The sequence below is a fragment of the Artemia franciscana genome, chromosome 10, assembly GCF_032884065.1.
Source record: "Artemia franciscana chromosome 10, ASM3288406v1, whole genome shotgun sequence".
Lineage (NCBI taxonomy): Eukaryota > Metazoa > Arthropoda > Branchiopoda > Anostraca > Artemiidae > Artemia > Artemia franciscana.
Genome location: NC_088872.1, coordinates 37,973,879 through 37,988,913, shown reverse-complemented (window position 1 = coordinate 37,988,913; position 15,035 = coordinate 37,973,879). Strand labels below are relative to the sequence as shown.

At 37.6% G+C, this 15,035-nt stretch overlaps 1 protein-coding gene across 3 annotated transcripts in view; it reads right to left on the bottom strand.

Moving 5' to 3' along the window:
• LOC136032165 (triple functional domain protein-like) overlaps window positions 1-15,035 on the bottom strand; it is a 393,821-nt gene that overhangs the window by 261,295 nt on the left and 117,491 nt on the right. For all 3 annotated transcript variants that reach the window (XM_065712353.1, XM_065712354.1, XM_065712355.1), the window contains exons 21-23: window positions 13,812-13,957; window positions 12,398-12,619; window positions 6,232-6,469 (exon numbers count right to left, since the gene is read on the bottom strand). In XM_065712353.1, coding sequence (XP_065568425.1) covers window positions 6,232-6,469; window positions 12,398-12,619; window positions 13,812-13,957 — 606 coding nt within the window. The remainder of the gene's footprint in view (window positions 1-6,231; window positions 6,470-12,397; window positions 12,620-13,811; window positions 13,958-15,035) is intronic.

The following is a 15,035-nucleotide window of genomic DNA, read 5'->3' as shown; positions in this document are numbered from 1 at the left end:
AATACTACTACCGACCCACTCCTACCAATAGAAGTAAAGAGGCCCAGGAAAAGACCAAACCTGTTTGCCTGATGGTTCTGAGAAATAATACCTGCGTCTGGCCTAATGACACCCTAATACATATAATCCTTCAAGCAGGGGAAGGGGGGAGAGGGCACATGCCACGAAAAATAGGCAACTGGTTTTTTACAATCGACCTGAAACTCTTGTCGTTAATTCTTTGGGCCAAGGGAAGCTCACGGCGAAATAAAAAAAATTAGATATTGGCAAACCTGAAAATGGGTCTAATCATGGGGCTAAAACAATTTTTTCAACTCCGGTCAGATTCAGACTGTCGAAGATCGTCTCCAGTACCAAGAAAAAAAACATTTTTTTTCAGGAGGGGGGAGTAGTGAAGGGATGCTAGACAGCGCACAAACTAACATTTGGTAAGTCCCTGTAGCAAGGGAGGCTAACCTCCATTTAAAAAATTAGTTGGGTTGGGGACAGAAGCCCGCATAAAATTTGAGGTCAACCTATTTTTTTTCTCATACTGAAATGAGAAAACTGAGCCATCGAGCTCTCAACGCAAAAAAAAAGTATTATTAAAAATTCCCCAAAAATTAAGCCAATAAGCTCTTGAAACAAGCTGACTCAATCATAAAAGGAACAAGAGCTAAGAGCTCATATGGCACTTGTGACGAGGCAAGAAGAGCTAAGAGCCAAGAGATCATATGGTATGAGCTCTAACAAAATTCTATGAATCAATAGATTGATTTAAAAGGAAAATAAGAGGTTTAATGCTGGTCAGGATTTAAAAATAAGAGCTCTGAGTCACGATGTCCTTCTAAATATCAAAATTCATTAAGATCCGATCACCCACTTGTATGTTATAAATACCGATTTCTTTCTAATTTTTTCCTCTCCCTTTAGCCCCCCAGATGGTCGAATCTGGCAAAACGACTTTATCAAGTCAATTTGGGCAGCTCCCTGACACGCCTACCAATTTTCATCGTCCTAACACGTCCAGAAGAACAAAACTAGCCAAATCACTGAACCCCTCCCCCCAACTCCCCCAAAGAGAGCGAATTCAGTACGGTTCCGTCAATCACGTATCAAGGACATTTGCTTATTCTATCCACCAAGCTTCATCCCGATTCCTCCACTCCAACAGTTTTCCAAGATTTCCCCCTCCAACTCCCCCCAATTTCAAAGATCTGGTCGGGACTTGAAATAAGAGCTCTGAGACATGAATTCCTTCTAGATATCAAATTTCATTAAGATCCAATAACCTATTCGTAAGATAAAAAAAAACCAATTTTCACGTTTTTCAAGAATTCCGGTTTCCCCCTCCAACTCCCCCCAATGTCACATGATCTGGTCAGAATTTGAAATTTAAGCTTTAAAGCACAAGAACCTTCTAAATATCAAATTTCATTAAGATCTGGTTACCCTTTCGTAAGTTACAAATACCTCAATTTTCAAAATTACCCTCCCCCCTCCAACTCCACCGAAGAGAGCAGATCCGGTCCTGTTATGTCAGTCACGTATCTTAGACAGGTTTTTATTCTTCCCATCCAGTTTCATCCTGATCTCACCGCTTTAAGTATTTTCTAAGATTTCCGGTTCCCCCAACTGCCCCCCAATTACGCTGGATCCGGTTGAGATTTAAAATAAGAGATCTGAGTTACGAGGTCCTTCTAAATATGAAGTTTCATGAAGATCCGATCACTCCTTCGTAAGTTAAAAAAACGTCATTTTTTTCTAATTTTTCAGAATTAACCACCCCCCCCCCAGTAGAGCGAACCCGTTCCAATTATGCAAATCACGTATCTAAGACTTCTGCTTATTTTTCCAACCACGTTTCATCCCGATCCCTCCAATCTAAGCGTTTTTCATGATTTTAGGTCCCCCCACCCCAAACTCCCCCCAATGTCACCAAATCCAGTCGGGATTTACAATAAGAGCTCTGAGACACGATATCCTTCTAAATATCAAATTTCATTGAGATCCGATCACCCGTTCGTAAGTTAAGAATACCTCATTTTTTCTAATTTTTCAGAAATAACCCCCCCCCCCAACTACCCCAAAGAGAGTGGATCTGTTCCGGTTATGTCAATCATTTATCTAGGACTTTTGCTTATTTTTCCCACCAAGTTTCATCTTGGTCCCTCCACTCTAAGTGTTTTCCAAATTTTAGGTTTCCCCCTCCCAACTCCCCCCCCCCCCCAATGTCACCAGATCTGGTCGAGATTTAAAATAAGGGCTCTGAGACACGATATCCTTCTAAATATCAAATTTAATTGAGATCCGATCACCCGTTCATAAGTTAAAAATACCTCATTTTTTTAGTTTTCAGAATTAACCCCCCCCCCCCAACTACCCCAAAGAGAGCAGATCCGGTCCGGTTATGTCAGTCACGGATCTTAGACAGGTTTTTATTCTTCCCATCCAGTTTCATCCTGGTCTCACCGCTTTAAGTATTTTCTAAGATTTCCGGTTCCCCCCAACTGCCCCCCCCCCAATTACACTGGATCCGGTTGAGATTTAAAATAAGAGATCCGAGTTACGAGGTCCTTCTAAATATGAAGTTTCATGAAGATCCGATCACTCCTTCGTAAGTTAAAAATACGTCATTTTTTCTAATTTTTCAGAATTAACCCCCCCCCCCCCAATAGAGCGGATCCGTTTCAATTATGTAAATCACGTATCTAAGACTTCTGCTTATTTTTCCCATCAAGTTTCATCAGGATCCCTCCAATCTAAGCGTTTTCCATCATTTTAGATGTCACCATTTAGAATGTCACCAAATCCGGTCGGGATTTACAATAAGAGCTCTGAGACACGATATCCCCCAATCCCTCCACTCTAAGTGTTTTCCAAGATTTTAGGTTTCCCCCTCCCAACTCCCCCCCCCAATGTCACCAGATCCGGTCGGGATTTAAAACAACAGCTCTGAGACACGATATCCTTCCAAACATCAAATTTCATTAAGATCTGATCAACGGTTCGTAAGTTAAAAATACTTCTATTTTTCTATTTTTTTCGAATTAACGGGCCCCCACTCCCCCCAGATGGTCAAATCGGGAAAACGACTATTTCTAGTTTAATCTGGTTCAGTCCCTTATACGCCTGCCAAATTTTATCGTCCTAGCTTACCTGGAAGTGCCTAAAGTAGCAAAACCGGGACCGACAGAATTTGCGATTGCTATATGTCACTTGGTTAATACCAAGTGCCACAAAAAAGGAAGACTTATTTGGGATAAATATATAAAGTTAACTTCATTGACTTATAAAGTCAGAAAATGGGCCGAACATTATTTTCGTCTCTGATTGCACATAAACTGGGCTAAGGAGATCTCAGCGAAGGCACGAAATATAGGAGAAACATTTGGTTACATCAATTTTTGACCCCCATTTTAGTTTAATCTAATTTAATCGCGGGCAGACTCTGCACTCTGGGTCATGGCTCAGGCCTAACAGGCCCATTGCCTCCTCTCCCCACTCCGAAAAAACAACAACGCACTAATTATTGGTTGGAGAAACCAAAGATGTATTTGACCCCCCCCCCCTCATCATATACTTTCCAAGGTGTCTGACTCTTCCTTCCCCTGCTATGTCCTCCAGCTTAAGATTTCACTCATGAAAAATTTCCGGTCGATGTTTAATCCCTGTTGGATATTCTTCTACCAGAGGTCACCTTATTTCCACAGCCATGTTACATTTTTGGCAAAATAGAGAATCAGCCCTCCCAATAAAGGCAAGGTGCTTTCCAAAATTTCTAATCCTGTTATGGCTTCAGTCATCATTCTTATCTCCGACCTTTGTGGCCGAAGTGCATGTTTAGTCAGCATGGGATTAAACCTCGAAAGCACTTTCTTTATTTCATTACAGCCTGATCCACTGGTCACTGCATCTTAAGCGAAAAATGAAGAAAGAGGATTTCTACTGAGTATTCTTGTATGAACCATGTCGAGAGAGAGCAAGTTTTGTTTCAAATATTTGAGGAGATTATTTGAGGAAATATTTGATAAACCGTCGCCGTGACAAAGGAATAAAGTTCCTTTTGAACCAAGAATTCTGAGCGATATTAGGAAGTCGGTAGACAAATCAGATAAGGAAGAGACTTATCAAACATTTCAATTCTTACGCAAAAAAAAAAACTTTTGGAATATACCTAAAATTAATACACAGTGAAACTATGCTTAGTAAAAACATAAAACAAAAAAAAACATAAAGTAAAAACAAGCAGAAAGAAATAAAAAAAAATTCATAAAACAAAGCTTTTCAGGGAGAAGTAAAATAACGATATTAAAAACTAATTTAGAAATAAATTTGTACAAATAGGCACATTTGTGTCGAACAGAAATTATATGAACAAAAAAAAAGCAGCCTTAAATGAACAGAAACTAAAATGAATTTTATTCAAAAGACTGAGATGATTTTCGTCCTTAAGTTTAACGACATAGACATGTTTGATACATTAAAGCACAGGGACTATATATATTTAAACGCAGCATAAATAAATCGAGCACTTCTCGTTAATTAGGTTATTTATTTTTGATTCAAGTTTGAACATCACTTTTTACTTTCTTCAGAAAGCATATTTTTTTAATAATGATTTCCTGTTCTTTTTAGTTTCATGTTCAAAGATATACTAAATACGGTTTGTTTCGCATTTTAATGACGTAATGAATAATGATTACAAACTTTTTATGAACTTGATCCATTTCTCGTAATACTTGATTCATTCATAATGAAGGTCACGCTACCTTCATGAATAATTTCTTATCTATAAACCTTTCTCATTAAGTTGTCTACCTTGAAGTTTCGACATGACACCATTTTTCACAACGATAGTTTCCGGGGGCAACAAAAGGTATTGGAACGAGCGTAAATGCCTTCTAATCCTTTTGAGCTTTTAAAAAGGCACTAGAACTCGTAAATTCATCTTGAATAAAAGTATTCGGGTGAGTGTTAAGCTTCTGGCGGTGTCAGCGTATGTGAGATAATGCCACCACTGGTCTCCGTTAGGATATAGTATCGTAGTTGAGTGGTCCACCGTCTTTCGTGGACTTTTGTTGCATCAATATTTGTACAACTAATGGACTTCCAGGGTCCGTCCTGACGCCACTAATATAAGCCCCCTGACACTGTGTTGCCACAAACAACACAAACGCGCCATAGATTCTACGTGCTCTACTCTTGCTGATTTTCCGATAACCAATAGGTATACGACAAGTGTACTTCCCATGGTATTTATGTGCTACGGTAATTGGATCGTTGCACCCCCGTCATCAAGCTCAAAAATCGCCTGAAAAACTCTTGTTTACCCCAGGAAAGATATTTCAAATAACACAGGACACTCCTTGTAATCAAATTCTTCTCAATCAGATAACCAAACTCCATTATAGGTTAATAAAAAGAAGTCAGAAGTAGAAAGAGTATCTTTTTTCTTTTCAAATCAGATTCACAGAGCGAACTGAACTAGAACTTCTCGTCTCAGGAAAAAGGTTAAACAAATCACCCGAGATACGACGCACACGGTCCGGCCAATTCCATCCCAAGCAGGGTGCCATGTAAAATCTTCTTATTCAAACTTATTCTCCTTTTCAGTCCCCGGCAAATCTTACCCAAACCCCACCTCCAAAAATATTATTTTTGTTGGGAATGAGTCATCTCTCTGCGCAATAAATGTACAAGCTAATTAGTCCATCTGGGAGGAAAAATATTACACTAAAAATGAAAACCAAAGATAATGAAATTGAAAAAAGAAAAGGGGGCAGGGTTGACACAGGGAATCCCAAAGTGGGAATAATTCAACTTAGCTAAAGAGACAAAAAGAAAACGACATTTATCTGGTAAGAAGGACCAAGGCCCTTAACAGTGAGCAAAAGAGCAAAAACAAATCCAAAAAAAAATTCTTTGTACTTTTATGCACAAGTATGTTTTCTTTTTGTCCAATTCGAAGCAAAAGTAAAAAAACAACTACTAAAATAAATAAAACTACTGTATTTATTTAATCTTTTAAAATTAATGTTGAAATTCGGCTGGGTTACAGCAGATGGAGCGATTCATTCCCTTACCGGTAGGAACTTCAGTTTCCTCTCTTATCAGTTCTTGATGTTCTTGGGACTGGACCTGTCGTAGATATTTAATCAAGCTAGTTTATTCTTCCGAGTTTGGACTTAAATGAGAAGGGATAAAAACAAGAGCTCCTTTTCAAACAAGAGTGTCCATGTATGTACTTACCCAAGTAACAAAACAATGGCCAACATCTTCTGGCATGGATTCATATTTTTCCAGTTCTTTGAGGAATATTTCCCGGTGAAATTCTAAGACTTCTTCAATATTTGAGAATATAACACCATCTTTCCCTTGAATATTCAATGGTGGATTGTTTCGAGATTCAACAAGGTAGTATTGCACACAACAATCGAGATCTTTCACATATGTCTGCTCAGTTTGAAGAAGCTCCGCCATAATGAACCTTAAAAATTGAAACAAGTTTTAATTTCAATTTTTTAGGCCTAACAAAAAAAAAAAACACCAATAAAATCTTTTTTTAAACAATTTTATACTTTGAAAATAAAGCTTAGCTTATATTAAACAATACAACTGCACTAATGATTTTGGATAAGCATTATAATACGTCGATAAATAAAAGAGGGCAAGTTGTGCTAGTCCTGGGGGTGCTAGACCATTTATGTATTTATACATGAATACAGCAGTTTGGAGCTGGCAAATTTGTTTTACTGTTTTACTGGGATATAAGAAAAGCTTCAATAGCATTAACTCTATTAAATAAGTTGACTTTATAGCTCAATTTTGTATGGTTTAAATTCTCTTTAAATTATAGTTGAGATAATTAGCCCAAACTTAAAAACTAGGCTATACTGAATATAAGAACAAACAAGATTAAAATTAAGGGATCGTAATACTTTTTGAGGAAGGAAATTTTTCAATATATACAGAATACCAGGTACTCTTGCAATTTTTATAGATATTAAATTTGTATGTTCTTTCCTTGACAATAATTCGTCAATGATTACACCTAAGTATATAAATTTTGAAACCCTACTTATCAAAATTCCTTCAACTGTTAAACTTAGTTCAATATTTACCTTTTTCATAGCAGAGAAAATCATGTAAATTGTTTTTTATGGCACTTGGTATTAACCAGTGACATATAGCAATCGCAAATTCTGTCGGTCTGTCTGTCGGTCCCGGTTTTGCTACTTTAGGCAATTCCAGGTAAGCTAGGACGATGAAATTTGGCAAGCGTATCAGGGACCGGACCAGATTAAATTAGAAATGGTCGTTTTCCCGATTTGACCATCTGGGGGGGGGGGAGTTGGGGGCCGGTCAATTCGGAAAAAAAAGAAAAAATGAAGTATTTTTAACTTGTGAGCGGGTGATGGGATCTTAATGAAATTTGATGTTTGGAATGATATTGTGTCTCAGAGCTCTTATTTTAAAAATCCCGACCGGATCTGATGACATTGGGGGGAGTTGGAGGGGGAAACCTAAAATCTTGGAAAACACTTAGAGTGGAGGTATCGGGATGAAACTTGATGGGAAAAATAAGCACAAGTCCCAGATACATGATTGACATAATCGGAACGGATCCACTCTCTTTGGGGTAGCTAGGGGGGGGATAATTCTGAAAAATTAGAAAAAATGAGGTATTTTTAACTTACGAACGGGTGATCGGATCTCAATGAAATTTGATATTTAGAAGGATATCGTGTCTCAAAGCTCTTATTTTAAATCCGGACCGGATCTGGTGACATTGGGGGAAGTTTGGGGTGGGGGAACCTAAAATCATGGAAAACGCTTAGATTGGAGGGATCGGGATGAAACTTGTTGGGAAAAATAAGCAGAAGTCTTACATACATGATTTAAATAATTGGAACAGATCCGCTCTATTGGGGGGGGGGTGATTCTGAAAAATAAGAAAAAATTACGTATTTTTAACTTACGAAGGAGTGATCGGATCTTCATGAAACTTCATATTTAGAAGATCCTCGTAACTCAGATCTCTTATTTTAAATCTCAACCGGATCAAGCGTAATTGGGGGGGGGCAGTTGGGGGGACCGGAAATCTTAGAAAATACTTAAAGCGGTGAGATCAGGATGAAACTGGATGCGAAGAATAAAAAACTGTCTAAGATACGTGACTGATATAACCGGACCGGATCTGCTGTCTTTGGTGGAATTGGGAGGGGGGGTAATTTTGAAAATTTAGGTATTTGTAACTTACGAAAGGGTGACCAGATCTTAATGAAATTTGATATTTAGAAGGATCTTGTGCTTTAAAGTTCTAATTTTAAATTCCGACCAGATCCTGTGACATTGGGGGGAGTTGGAGGGGGAAACCGGAATTCTTGGAAAACGTGAAAATTGGGTTAATTTTATCTTATGAATAGATGATCGGATCTTAATGGAATTTGATTTTTAGAAGGAATCTATGTCTCAGAGCTCTTATTTCAAATCCCGAACAGATCTTTTGACATTGGGGGGAGTTGGAGGGGGAAATCTTGGAAAAACACTTGGAGTGGAGGAATCGGGATGAAGCTTGGTGGATAGAATAAACAAATGTCCTTGATACGTGATTGACGGAACTGTACTGGATTCGCTCTCTTTGGGGGAGTTGGGGGGAGGGGTTCAGTGATTTGGCAAGTTTGGTGCTTCTGGACGTGCTAGGATGATGAAAATTGGTAGGCGTGTCAGGGAGCTGTACAATTTGACTTGATAAAGTCGTTTTCCCAGATTCGACCATCTGGGGAGCTAAAGGAAGAGGAAAAATTAGAAAAAATTAGGTATTTATAACATACGAGTGGGTGATCGAATCTTAATGAATTTTGATATTTAGAAGGACATCGTGACTCAGAGCTGTTATTTTAAATCCTGACCGGCATTAAGCCTCTTATTTTCCTTTTTAAATCAATCTATTGATTCATAGAATTTTGTTAGAGGTCATACCATATGATCGCTTGCCTCTTAGCTCTTCTCGCCTCGTCACAAGTGCCATATGAGCTCTTAGCTCTTGTTTAATTAAGCAGTAAACGATTACTCCTAGTATGATTCATCAGATCATTCAGCATGTTTGCCATGATTCAAAACGGGTTTAAACCGATAAAGCTCGGAATAGTAAAACAGTGTCAAGGGCGATTGATATTGTCAAACAAACCTTCATCCAATTTCTTATATCCACAGTATAAATAAGACAGAGAGAAGTGTTTTCCTAGGTTATCCCCAACAACCCCTTAAAATTGAGCCCTATAGAGTTCCGCAAATGATTAGGTGTTCTCGTGATGCTTTTGCTCCAACCATAACCACCTGTAACCTATTCGATAGATATGATTCAATCAAAAAACCCATTCACGGTGAAACCACGATGAAAATTAAATTTCTATAAATCTCCCAAAATATTATGGTTTACTGTGTCAAAAGCTTTCGACATGTGAAAAAATAAAGCTGAGGTGCAAACTAGAAATTCTTCCACTTTACAATTAAGATGGGTAGTAGGATTGATCTGTCGAGTGTCCTTTCCGAAATCCATGTTGGTTTGGTAGTATGATACCTCTTTCATCCGCAATTCTTCCGGTAAAACTGGAACGTTTGATTAAGCAAAAAAGAGAGATGAGACACATATCGATAAGACAAGCATACAGGCAATCTTGGTGTTCAAATACTCTGTTAGAAACTAGACTACATAGGGAATGAAAGATACAGCAATATCTTATATTCAAATTCTCAAGCAATCCCATCAATAGTTACCAGAGCATGAATTCCAATTCTTTTTGAAAAACTCACAAGATTCAACCACGGTTGGAATTTTTTCTTGTCCATCCCAAACGCAGGCTAACATCAACAACCTTGTCAGTGTCAGCACAAGAGCAATAATTTAGCAATAATGCTAAACTATAAAATCCGGAAAAAATGAATGAAGAGCAAAAATGGAAAACTCCTGGAATGACAATTGCAGCATTAATCCACGTCGGAATACCAAAGAAACCTCGTTTTTGGTCTCTGTACCAATGCCCTGACATCAACTTTTCCATAGAAGCTTACCGAGATGCAAACCAGAATATAGAGCAAAGGGCCATGAATATTAAGACGAGGAAGAAGCTACCAAGAGATCTACAAATTACCTCCAAGTCCTAGCGAACACTCAAAGGACGACATAAGGTATCTCCAATTAAATGAAATACTGAAAAGAAACTTTTACGTTTTCCCCAAGTATCTGTGAAAAGTCCCAAAGAAAGAAATATGGAGATGGCCAGAGCCTACAGAAAAGAAAAAGAAGCCAGGATGTAGAACTTGGAGTAAAGTTGGAATTATTGAAAAAGAAGATGGCAATACTTGAAGAAGAGTTGAGAAAAATAAAACATCTCTTTGAGCTCTTTAATTGAAATCAATTAAGGGGACGTCTTTTGAAGTTTGTAAAGACTTATTTTAGAGACTCAGAAAAATCATTTCCTTATGTGGAGTATGATCCAAGGTTTTCAATGATCAAAATTATGAGATTCACACAAAGTTTTAGTTTCAATCTTCGACATTTTGGTTATTTTGCCTTAAATACGTATTTTCCTTTATGTCTTTGCTCACGTTTTTGAATCAGGCCCAGAATAGATCAACACTACTAATAACTGTATCTAGCCTAGTCCTCTCTTTGCTCTTTAGAAGCACTGTGACTATATAATGGGTTTCGGCTCCTTGTGGAGTGGCCTGCTTATTTTATGCGGCAGCTTTCGGGTAGGATCAAAGAATCCTCCAGAGGCACTGATGGCGCAAAGGGCGTCGATAATTGTCGACGTTTCAGATGGCTAGTATTTTTTTTACAAGGAAAATCGAATACTTGTCACCCAACCTATAGACAGCTGGAAACAGACAAGGGAGGGGGGTTGGATATTCTGGTCTTTAAAGCCTTTAGTGCCCAGAATCTTAGGTTTTACGGCAGAAAATGAAAAAAAAAAGAATTTATCGATTAATCGATTATATATGTTCTGATTCCTCTATTGTTTGTCCTTCGAAATGGCTTGGTATTTCCGTAGGCACCAGTATTATGAATATACGTTATAAGCTTGTAGATGATTCTAGAAAAAGATTCAGGTTGAATAATCTAAAATTGTAGCAGATAGGGGAAAATTTCAACAGAAAACATTATGTAAGTTATATTTGACTTTTTGCGATCATGTTGTGCTTTTTCTGTTGGTGTTTACAGTCTGCTAAAATGCCAGGATGTTAGGCGTTTGCGCTCGGATCACTTTCGGTATCTTAGGTGGTTCCTTCTTTATTTGCTTTCACGTACTCGGAACCGAAAACTTATTCATAATCATAGCGTATCTGATGTGACAAATAAGCTTGATTTACTTCACATCAAGTTGCTAAAGTAAGCCCCTGGCAAGCTCGGGTCGCATAACCGGCTCGCCCGTCTTTTCGTTCAGTTCAGTTCATTCGTTTATTAACAAAAACAAATCAAACACTGTAAACTAACTACACCCTAAGAGAGCACTTCCCGGAACGGGTGACAGTATTCATTCAATCATCAAGAAAAGAAATATAAGGTAAGAAAAGAAAAGAAGAAGAAGGGAAAAGAAAAGAAAACAAACGTAAATTAATTCCGCAAATATTGCTTGAGGGAGAATCTTTCCATGGAGAAATTTCTCGTAGGGTAAGGGAATTTTCCATGGAGGGGGAGCTGGATTTCGCGATATTATTTAAAAAACAATCAAAAATTAAATAAAAAACAAGCTTTTTCAACTGAAAGTAAGAAGCAACATTAAAACTTAAAATGAACAGAAAATATTACGTATACGAGATGGATTGTCTTTCCTGAATAGCTCGCTTTTACGCTAAATTTCCCTTTTTTAATTTTAAAAAGGTTATTATTCTAATTAAACAGCCTTTGTGATTCAGGAGTTATCCTTAAACAAAAATCAAATCTAGGTTATTATAAAGTTTTTATTGGTTAAAAAAGAAAGCAAAATTAATATGCAAATTTCATTTTAATTATTCATGTTCTGTGAGCCAAATTCAAAACCTGCATTAATTCAAAAAACGTTCAGAAGTTAAAATAAAAAAAACAATCTTTTTGAATGAAAGTAAGGAGCGATATTAAAACTTAAAACGAACAGAAATTATTCCGTTTATGAGAGGGACTGTCCTCTCCTCAACGCCCCGCTCTTTACGTTAAAGTTTTTTTTATTGTTTTATAGAGTAGAGTTGTGAGAAAGAGTCAAACTTTAGCGTAAAGAGAGGGGCGTTTGAGGAGGGGACACTCCCTTTTATATAGGGAATAATTTCTGATTGTTTTAAGTTTTAATATCGCTTCGTACTTTCAGTTTAAAAAAAACTTGTTGTTTTTTTTTATTTAATTCTAAAAAAGAAAAGAAAACAGAACAGTGCTTACTCTTTCCTCCTGGCAGATTTTCTTCTTTCTTCTGTCAATTCTTTGGAGTCTTTTGGAACAATCTCGGTGCCAGTAACAGTCAGTGTGGCAGTGGCGGCCACTACCTCATTCAGTTTGCTTTCTATTGAAGGGTCAGATGAAGTGCTTCCACTACCAGTAGATGCTACTTCGTCAATATCCTCAAAAGAGTCAGCAATTCCGAGGCGATTTTCAAGCTGCTGTCTAAACAAATGAAAAATAAAAGAGTAATTAGAAAAAGTTCATTACTCTTTATATTATTTAAAGAAACATCGTAAACAAAATTTGACACGCTTAGGTACGACACGCTTAATGTTCAGGTACTTCATGTACGAAGTTCCTTGAAGGGAGTAACCATTCCTTAATATAGAAAAGGTAATTTTGGATAATTCAATTTTTGGCATAAAGCTGAGGACCATCCATCAAAATTTCTGTAGATTTTTAAACAATGCGTGACGATAGAACGAACGAGCTGTGTTGAATGGGGATGTTGAAAAGCGACTGAAGGGCAACCAGCCACCCTCCTCGCCCTTTTTAATCCCCCCGTCAATACCGGTCAAAATTTTGAGCTAGTCAGTGCATTCAAAATAGCCAAAAGGCTTATTAGCTGTACCTCAAGGGATGACAAAAAAAACCCACCCCACAATTCCAAAATTGTATTTTTTTAGAGACTAAGACTCTTTTCGACCGTGACGAAGACTATGACTGCTGGCGCTGCAACTAAGTCTACGACTGACTACAACTCCTTACAACTGTGACTCTCATTGTGACTGCGACAGCATTTACAACTTCTACTGCTACAGCAATTGCTTAAACTACTACAATTGCTATTGAACTAAATCAAAAGAGTTTAAAAGCGTCCAGGTTGTACAAAAAAGGCCGCCCAAGACTGTCATCACTTGCGACTACAAATAATTATATCTACGACAATCTCGCAACTATAACTGCGACCAATAGCGACTAATACTATTATTACTACTACTACTCCGATTGTGACTACTACTGCTACAACTAATACTACTTTTCAATTAAATAAAAAGAGCTTAAATGAATTCAGGTTTACAAAATGGCGCATCTGCTATGTTAAGCATACTCTTAGGGATATACCACAAGCATTAGTACAAATACATCATATACCTTATATTTACCAGATTAATTTGATTCTGCTAGAAATTAAGAATTTCCAATTGGATAAACAGAAAACCTGCACAGACCAGAAAGAGGACTTGTGGTGTCAGGGCATCATGAGAGAGAGAGGGCGGGGAGAGAGAGAGAGAGAAAAAGAGAGAGAGAGAGAGAGAGAGAGAGAGAGAGAGAGAGAGGGGGGGAGAGAGAGAAAGAGGGGAGAGAGAGAGAGAGAAAGAGAGAGAGAGAGAGAGAGAGGGAAAGAACTTACTTGTATTTGTCCATTCTGTAGCTGAAATCCTTGAACCGAGCATCCACAGCACTAACCCAATTCTGGATGAGACCAGCATGAGCATGACCCTTTTCTACTAAACTGTCGGCTAGCTGGATTAACAGCTTTACCTTTTCCCTCGTTTCCTGTAACAACAATTTTCATTAGGAATTAACATTTTTAGGAGTAGTCATAGAAGAGGGATATCTTTTAGGAGGAAGGGAGAGGTACTTGGCAAAACAACACAAAAAGTAAACAGAAGGCAATTAAGGGAGAAGCCACAGAAGGCCATGAGCTAAAGAAAGCATGTATAAATATAGGGATTTTTGCTCTCCCCCCTCTAATCCCTCTCCCAAGTTCATAACTGTGATGATTTTTACAGTAAACTCTCATATTTTCCAAATATTGTTTTTTTTTTAATTTACCTTTGAGAGGCAAATTCACTTTTGGGTAGTGATTGGGCTTACAACCCTCACCAATGATCCTTACGTGGTGAATCCCTGACTTAGCCTACTTCCTTCATAAACCGTCATTAAAAGTCATTTTTTCTAAGTTTTCTTTGTCATTGATTTTTTCTCAGTATTTTTAGTTTATAATAGCACTCACGTTTCCAAGTTTATATCCCAAAATTTCACAATTTATGCGTGAATTCTCGATTTTTATTTCAAGTTGAAAGCCCACCGGAGTGAAACACAGACACTTGATTTCACATATTTAAAGAAAAGTAACAAAGAAGTGCTGAAAACTACAAAAATGTTACAGAACGCATCAAGGCACCATTGGGTAGAGGAGACCATATGCTGAAAGATACTTTTTCTGCGTATCTCAAATTACAGTACGGTGAAAAAACGATCCCCACCTAAAATTCCAAAAAATACCTTTATTTTGTCATTGAAGAACGTCATAAAAAATACTTACCACCCCCCCCCCAATCCAAATTATCATGAACTGGTACCACTGACAGCAAGATGTCGATCCGTCTATTGTAGAGAAAATCCTAAACGCTACCAGATTTAATATGACTCTCTCAGTTACCTCAGTCGAACACTTTCTGGAATATCCATAGTGAATTGGCGAATTTCCAATGCCTGCCTTGACGCTTCTTTGTGTCCCATAGTTCTCAAGAAGTTCTTTCGATTTACTTTCTCACATTGAAAGTGAAGTATATTAAAAGTGAAGTATTAATATTTTGAAAGTGAAGTAATTTTGTACTTTACTTGATGA